At 39.2% G+C, this 9,144-nt stretch overlaps 1 protein-coding gene and 1 pseudogene across 1 annotated transcript; both read right to left on the bottom strand.

The window, feature by feature from the left end:
• Nucleotides 1-644: 644 nt before the first annotated feature.
• LOC109262282 (60S ribosomal protein L15-like) lies at nucleotides 645-1,107 on the bottom strand (annotated as a pseudogene).
• Nucleotides 1,108-4,738: 3,631 nt separating this feature from the next.
• Nucleotides 4,739-6,118, bottom strand: TCIM (transcriptional and immune response regulator). The gene has a single exon (XM_019440712.2). The coding sequence runs from the start codon at nucleotides 6,006-6,008 to the stop codon at nucleotides 5,685-5,687; it is 324 nt and encodes a 107-aa protein (XP_019296257.1). The 5' UTR covers nucleotides 6,009-6,118; the 3' UTR covers nucleotides 4,739-5,684.
• Nucleotides 6,119-9,144: the final 3,026 nt, after the last annotated feature.

Consider the following 9,144-nt stretch of genomic DNA (forward strand, 5'->3'; position numbering starts at 1 on the left):
AGTTTAAAAATTTAATTAGGGAGGGGCGCCTAAGTGGCTCAGTCAGTTAAGCAGCCGACTTTGGCTCAGGTCATGATCTCACAGTTAGTGAGTTCCAGCCCTGCATCAGGCTCTGTGCTGACAGCTCGGAGCCTGGAGCCTACTTCAGATTCTGTATCTCCCTTTGTCTCTGCTCCTTCCCCGCTTGCACTCTGTCCCTCTCTCTTTAAAAAATTAACACTAAAATTTATTTTTAGATAAAAAAAATTTAATTAAGGAATATACTAGTTTCAGTTTCCCCCAATCTGGCCTCCCAACCTTTTCTTCATTATCCCTTCTATTTCGACCTCAGCTTCCACATAATTGCCGATTGATTACCGAGCCACAAAGGTCCAATATGACTTTGCACTTCAGTAGACCAACAGCGAGGCAACAGAGTTCTGGAAGAAATCAGTGTAAAATCTAACTGTGTATTCAGCTGCTAGACAGAGAGTGCATTCTTTTTCTTTCTTTGTTTTTCTTTCTTTCTTTCTTTCTTTCTTTCTTTCTTTCTCTCTCTCTCTTTCTTTCTTTCTTTCTTTCTTCTCTTTTTTTTTGTCGTACATTGTTTATTAGGTAAGAATTTTACAAGAATTATTTTATTAGTGGTAATGGCAGATCTGAAGAGTATTGTGTCTTCTCTATTCCGCATAGTGAAAACCACCAATGGTGTGATAGAACTGTCCAAGGCCATGGCTCTCATGGTCTGCAGATGTCAGCCTTTCCATCTTCCTGAGCTTGTGGACTGGTTTGGTGATCCACTGGGTGTCAGGCTTTCTTCTGATAGCTTTATGGAATGGATCAATGAGGATAATCTCAAAGAATTTGTATGTGGAATCTTCACTAACCCAGCAAGAATTCAGGACTCTCAGAGTCCCACAATGGCATCCAGCTCTCTCCTCTGTGACAGGCTGAAGGCTTTGGGCAAACTTTAGCTGGATAACATCATGAAGGACAGGCTTGCCATAGGTCCCACCCTTAGGGACTGGGCGTTTGTGGCCACCACATGGCACACGAGTCCAATAAATGGACTCAGACATCAGACTGCTTCTTCCTCCATAGATCCTGGATGTACTTGTAAGCTCCCATCTTTGCTTACCTGTGAGATGCTGGCTGCAGCCAGAAAGAAAGAAGTATATTATTTTTCAAAATATTAATCATACCTTTTCCTAGGGTCTGATGCAGAGTAGTTAGGCAGTAAATGCCACTCTTCTATTTAAGGTCCTTAATGATTCTCTATTACCTTCAGAATAAAATTAAGACTCAAGCTTGTCATTTAAAACCTAGTTGCCTTTTTAATTATTGCCCCCAAATGCTTAGGCCCCTGCCATACTGAACTGCTTAGAGATTCTCAGACAGTTCACACTTTCATGCCTTCTTTCCTTTGCAAACACTATACCCAGATACTGAGATCAAATTTTCCCTATCTACTCTCCTTACTAAATCCTACATTGAAACTTCTCCATGGACTCTTCCAGGATCTCCCCAGATTGGGTTAGATTTCCTCCACTTCTGCTATCCCCCAAACACACACAGGCAGAAACCCCTCTCTCCACACACACACCTGTGTTCTCATAGCATCCTGTTTAAACTCCTGTTATATATCTCACTGCTTTATATTTATTTTAAAATATTTTCTGGTTCCTCCGATAAGGAGAACAGGGATCTATTCCAATCATAGGGACCCACACATATGGTGCCTACTATATTTTTGTTGCATGAATGTATAAGATATAAACCTAATTCCACTCTACAACTCCTTATGTGCAAGAAAGGGAGTAACCAAGTAACATGCTGTTTTGGGAAACCCTTATGTGGACTTTAGAAGGGTAGATGAGGTACTATGAAAGGCCATGTAATACCTTGGCTGTGGATTAATTATTTGTTTATTAGACTAGGCTTTCCAAGGGAACATCAATTGCATCCTCTGACTACCCTCTAACAATGGGGGAAATAGTAGGCACTGTTATACCCTGGGCCCCTTTATCAATAAATCCCATCTACTGGAGGCTCCTATAGATATAAACCCTCTTTGCTATGGGCCATAGTGATGAACACAGGAGCTCTTCCCTGAGGGAATAAAATCATGAATCTACAGTTTCTGATTTCCCCCAATGAGCAAATGGAGACCCAAAATGTTGACTGACAATGGGAAGAGATGTTACATGTGATCTTTTGTTCCAAGTGTTAACCCAGGTGTTATTTTAACTGAAGACTTGAAAGGCTACATCTAAGACTCTTTGATACAATTAAAATGAATAAACTATGGGGGTGCTTGCGTGGCTCAGTCGGTTAAGTGTCTGACTTCAGCTCAGGTCACGATCTCACAGTTCATGGGTTCAAGCCCCGAGTCGGGCTCTGTGCTGACAGCTTGGAGCCCGGAGCCTGCTTTGGATTCTGTGTCTCCCTCTCTCTCTGCCCCTCCCCTGCTCATGCTCTGTCTCTTTCTCTCTCTCAAAAATAAGTAAATGTGAAAAAATTTTAAATGACTAAACCATGAAGTTCCCTGTATAGAGCAAGTGCCAAATAAACAGACAAGAGTCTCAGAGCAGATAAAAGTGATTTCTCAGAGGCCATGCCTTCCTGTCTTTCTGACTTACTAGCATATAAGTGATTGTCATTTCATAGGAAAAAAGGAGGAGCTAAGTTTCTCCTAGAGAAGCAGTCTACCTAGTGGCTGGAAATGAGGATTTGGAGCAAGTCTCCTTGGATTTGATTCCTGGCCTCCTTAGCTGTGTGTCCTTGAGCATGTGACTTTGTCTCTCTGTGCTTCTGTGTCATTACACCATACACATAAGCACATGCATGCACACACATGCTCTTATGTCACGGTACTAAGTGATTCAATGCATAAAAAGCACTTTGAAAATTGCGTGCCAAATAGTAAACACTTAATGAAATGTAGTTGTTGTTATTATGATCCTAATAATACTAGTGTTACTAAGGAGCTATTTCACCTTTGCTGCTTTTGCTTTTATATCTTCTATTACAATGAGATGTCTTTAGACATATTTGGCCATCCCTGTGCCATTGAAGGTTTTCTGAATTGAACTAGTTCTACCTGTTCTAATGATGTTTATGTACACCTCACATTAAATGATGAAAGCATTATGAAGCTAAAAATCACCCTTTTGTAATCACATTGATTCTGACTTTTGTTATCTATGAAGGAGAAAAACAGCATGTTTGTGCAATAATCTACTACAAGAGTTATTCTTGTCCACACTATTGTGGATTGTATCCCAATCGCTTTTAAATGTGTTTCCCACGTTATAGTCTTGCAATAAGAAAATAACGATAATATATTGCAAGAAAACTAAGTTAATACATGCTAATTTGCAGAGTGGATAAGACAAACATTAGTCTCTATTGAAAACCACAGAGGCAGAGTATATAGTAATGCATCAGTGCAATAAATTCAAATTTTCAACTATGTTCAGCACCCAAGGTATGTGTAAAGTCTTTAAAAAGAATATAAGCCAAACATTTTTATAGGAAACAGGGAGTATGTTTCTGGAGTTAGTTATGAAGTTTCCTTCCCAAGTCGTTCTTTAACGTCTTTGGAGGATTAATTCTAGACAGACAGTGAAAATGTGTCATTGACAAGCCAGATCAGAGGTAGGAAGCTTATTCTTAGCATGTGAAAAGAAGACTTTAGGTGAGATCATTAAGCAAGCTTAGTTTGCAAGCATGTGGAAATAAGGTCATGGAGCAGAAGACTCCTTTACAGTCTCTGCTCTGGTAACACCAAATACCATGACGAGCTGAGCCTTCCACCTGACAGCCTTCCTCTTTTATTCTTCATTTATTTGGATGTCATGGATGTCTTTGCAAATCTGATAGAAATTATAAATACTCCTTCCAGAAAAATGCACACACACACACACACACATTTCTGCATATTAATTTGTGGCTTTCATGGATGTTCTTATGTAAAAAATTCCTTTTTAATGGGGTGATTTTATATTATCTTCAGTAAACTTACCCATTGACATTTGAAAATAGATTTGACCATTTCATTTCCTTTTTAAAAATTGATCATTTAAAATTGACTTGTAACTCTCCCAGAAGATTTTAAATTATTCACTTATTATTCACTTGTTTTTTTACTACAAACAGCAAATTTCAGAAACCTCTGTAGACATTCTAAAATGCCTAATTTCTGGGAAATTTTGTTTCTGTGTGCTAAGAAAGTGCAGCAGGCATTGATGTATGCTTTCTTAGAAAGATTTTATTATAATTTTATGAGGAAATAAAAATGGCTGTAATGTTATTCCCATATTGGTCTATATGGAATAAACATTGATAACCTACAGAATCTTGATCCTAATTTGGACTCCAACCCCAAAATATACTGTTTTGGAAGAAATAAATGTGTATATATATATATACATAGTCTCTATAGACACAGAGGAAAAATTTCAAAAATATGGTGAAAAAGGTTTTTTTAAAAATCACTCTCAATGGACATATAAACAGCACTTGATGAGGCAGTCAATGAATTTCTGTCTATATCTCGTATTCTAAAGTTGGGACAGAGAAACTTCTTAGATATTTGAAGAATTTGTTTTGAAAGTTTGACAATTAATGTAAAGCTACTCTAAAAGCATATGTTGCTTTTAGAGCAAAATCCTTACAAAGGTTCATAATAGTTTATAATAATAAATATTAACCATCCTACTTTTTCCTTTGAGACCAATCATCACAGACCAAGAGCAGCTAAGTTTATAATAATTTATTACAGTTGCATATCATTTGTTTTGTATAATAAATTATAGAAACCATAGCATCTTTATAAACTATTTAGTATATCATACTCCCTTCCTAATGCTTACTGCAGTAACTGTAAGAAATCTAATTAGATTATGTTTTAGCATTAGAAGATAAAAAAATTATAAAATTTTTTCCCAGTACTTTGGATTTATGAAAGACCCCATTATTTTAACTTTTGTTTAACCAGTTTGAAATGTATATAAACTTTTTATAAACCAGAAGGTGGTCTAACTGAGCTGCTAGAAGTATTGCATAATTTGTAACTTACACCCTTACGGTGCACTTTTTCAGGCACTGTAAAAAATGCAAATAAATAATCAATTACTGATCTCTAAAAAACCTATACCAATAGACAACATTGAAATTTGGCAACACTTTGAACACTCAAATAAAAAATTTAGTAAACATCGGAGCAGAGTATTCTCTCTCCCCGTTTCCCCCTCTCCCTCCTCCCTCTTCCTACCCACTTTCATTATGGAAAAAAAAAAGTTCAGGTTTAATTTAAGTCCTAGGGCCTGAGAAAGAGACCCTGGCTGCAGTTCTTTTATCTTCAGCCTTAAGAACCCATAACAGCCAGCGTTCTGTTATCTTCAGCCTCAGTCCTCATTACATCTCTTCAGACTCTTCTCCTGACACCAGCATCGGTCCTTTCCCGCAGGGAGAGTTTTCAAATCCTTGTCGAAAGCATTTTGTTCTCCACTGTAACAGCACAGGCGTGAAATTGGTTGGAGTCTTTGTAACCGGTTTGTTCTGTTCCTTTCCAGCCTCTGCAGTCCTGATGGAAGAGAAGCTCACAGGGCAGCAACAAAATGCTGCATGTGTTAGGGTCTCTCGAACCCTCTCGGTCTTTAAATGTCTATTCTTGGATAATGTCCTTATCCATCCTCTTGTCCTCAGTGAACTTTGATAGAATATTTCCGCAGTTTCAGAAATTGGAAAAGCTTGTCTTTCGTCCTCTTCTTCAGGGCCATCAGGGCTCGTGTTTTCTCCTCCAGATCTTGATCTATGGCAAATATGATCTTAGCTCTCTCCTCCGCTTTCTTGTCCCCAGAGTTTTTGAAAAGTCTCTGTAGAGATTCTTGGTCTATGTTTTCAAAGATGTTGGCCACGGCTTTCTTCCGCGAGGCTGTATCGAAGTGATAGCCATGGATGGAAGGGCTCACGCGCAGAGAGGTGGACATGGTGATGGTGGCTTGGTGGCTTTGCCTTGCTTTCATCGACGTGAGGATCTTCGGGAATTCGGCTCCCGGGCTCTCCAGAGAGTCTGTAGCAAAATCATTCCGGGACTGCTATTTAAAGTGTGAACAAAAGCTCCAGGCTCAAATTACACTGGTGACATCAGAGTGATCTCAAGGAAGAATAATCACAGACAAGTTTAACAGTTGAGTTGCCAATATCCTGTTCTTGTGCAAAATGTCAAAAGCTGTGCTTGGTGATAGAGCAGGGATGTGGGGATTTCTTTTTACCTCATCTGTGGCAAATAGGATTATACTGGCTTGGGTCCTTCTTTTAAAAATAGCCAAAACCACGGAAAGGCAAAGATAAGACACAAACAACGTGGCTTAGACTCTCAAAATCTTTCCCAACAACAACCGAAACAAAGGCTTCTGTTAACTACAGGAAAGTTTTAATTCCTGAAGTCATTAGAGTGTATTCCAAACATTTGGCAGCCCATGCCTGCGCCCTTTGGACATCCCCATCCAGGGCCACTCCACAGCTGCTGAGAGGAAGCTGAAGAATCAAGGACATCAATCTGGAGTACATCTGATTTTAAAGGGGAGTTTACCTACAAAACGCTTACATGACACACCCTGACACTGTGACCTTTCTGAGACTGTGCACAAGAGCTAATCTGTAATCACTGAATAAAACTGTAATTTATTACTCTTTATTTTTTTAATATTTTATTTTTAAGCAATCTCCACACCACCCAACACAACCCCAAGACGGAGACTCGAACTCACAACCCCAAGATCAAGACTCTCTGGCTCCACCAACTGAGCCAGCTAGATGCCCCAATATTGTAATTTGATAGTGACAGACAATATCTCCTTAGGTTTCTGCATGTATCAACAACAGTACCTATCAAAAACAAAAACAAAAACAAGAACAAAAACGTGGGGAGGGAAATTCAATCAGGTGCTTCACAAATATAGTACTCAAAGAAATGAGCTGATTTTTTCCTTTAGTATTTACTTTGGCACTGCCCAGACATAGAGCAATACCTTTTTCTGGAAGAATTTAAATTTCTCACCTTCCACAATATTTAGCTAGCCAGTGTCCCCACTGATGTGTGGAACACCTACATGCAACCAAATGGTAGATGCCAACTTCAAAGGGCCCTAGAGACTTCTCTGTGTGAACCTTCTGCCTGAGCTACAGAAGCAGGGCTGAACTTCATGAGTTTCCTCTCATTAGTCAAATCAGGTCTAGAAAATGCACAAGAGGAGAAAGTATGGGGAAGACACCTCACTAGAAAATTAAGTTAAACTAGGGGCACCTGGGTGGCTCGGTTAAGCGTCAACCTTCAGCTCAGGTCATGATCTCACAGTCTGTGACTTCGAGCCCTCCATAAGGCTCTGTGCTGACAGCTCAGAGCCTGGAGCCTGCTTTGGATTCTGTGTCTCCCTCTCTCTCTTCCCCTCCCCTGCTCATGCTCTGTCTCTCTGTGTCTCAAAAATAAATAAAAACTTCAAAAAAATTAAAAAAAAAGAAAACTGAGTTAGACTCTTCGTACATATCTATTCATTCACTCACTCATTAATTCAATCAATATTTATTAAAAGTCTACTTTAGCTAGAAGAGTTTTAGGCATTGGAAATATAACAGTTAGCCAAACTAAATCAAACAAACTGAACCAAACAAACAAAAATCCCTACCTGACCTTAATGGAGTTTACATTCTACCAGGAAATAGATAATAGAATATACATTTATAACCTAGATGATGTCAGAAACTACTACCTATTGTGGATAAAAGTGTGGCCAAGTTGTACCGGAGAGGAAGGGGAGGGTTGAAATTTGTACAGGATATTCTGGGGCAGTTTCTTTTAATGTGACATTGTACAGAGACTGGAAGGAGGTGAGGGAGTTAGCTGTGGAGGCATCTAGAGGACAGGTGTTGTGGGCAAAGGGTACAGCAAGTACAGAGGCTGGAAGATAAGAGTGTGTCTGAAGTGTATGGAGAATGGTTGGGGACCAGTGTGGCTGGAGCAGACTGGCCAGAGAAGAAGGGAAGGACAGGAGGTCAGGAGGAGACACCAATGGGGAAAAAGGCAAGGAAAGACTGAGTACAACCCGCAAGACTCTTTTCTGGATTGAGCTTTTACTCTGTAGGACATGGGTAGCCTTGGAGAATTTGAACCAGAAAAATGACATGATTTCACTTATAATTTAAATTACTTCTTAGTAGAGGATACATTTTTTAGGGAGACAAGCAGGGCACGAGGAGCAAAACGACTGGTGATGTGGCTGTCAAAATAATCCAGGCAAGAGATGATGAAGGTCCCCACTAGCTAGGTCAACATGCAGGTGGTGAGAGCTGATCAGATTCTGGGCATGTCATGAAGGCCAAGTCAACAGGATTGCTGAAGGTTCTGATGTGGGGAACAGAAGACAGACAGGAGCCCAACATGCTCTCTTCCTGAAGGATGCTTCTTTGAAAGACGTTTCTAGGTGAGCTGGTGTTCACCCCCTGGACGTGGCCATGACTGCTTGTTCCAGCTTTCCCGTGGAAGAACCTTATGATCTGCTGCCTATGGGTTGCCTATGGGCTTACCAACATATGTGGCACATCTTTGTGGCTATTAAAAATATACTCATTTTCCTCACTGTTAAAAATAGTTATTATTATGTCATCAAGGATTTGTACTGAATTTTCCTAGGTGCCAAGCACAGTGCCAAAACATTACACAATCCACCTTCATTAGGGCTTTGCCACCCTTCTCGTGCTATGCTCTTTCTTGAGACCATTTGTATAGAGCTCATGCCTTTATTCCCTACTAACTGATTACTCTCAAATTTTAATTCCAGCATGCCATTGTCTTCTGAGGTATATACTCATTTATTTAACTAAGTGATCAATACAAATAAATGCAAATGTGGTACAAATAGCTGTTCAATTATCAAAGTCAGAAACCCAGCTATAATCTCTGATTTCTTCCTCTCTTTTTTTCTCCTATCTAAACTATCTAGATCTCTTTTTGTCTCTGTCTCTCTCTCTATATATACACACACACATATGGCTTAGATGTATATAAATTGTATCTAGAAAATACTTCTCAAATCTATCCACTTTCTCTTCATTGTTTATTTTTTTAAATTTTTTATGTTTATTTATTTTTAGAGAGAGAGA

This window comes from Panthera pardus, unplaced genomic scaffold (genome assembly GCF_024362965.1).
Source record: "Panthera pardus isolate Hobbes unplaced genomic scaffold, ASM2436296v1 HiC_scaffold_13, whole genome shotgun sequence".
NCBI lineage: Eukaryota > Metazoa > Chordata > Mammalia > Carnivora > Felidae > Panthera > Panthera pardus.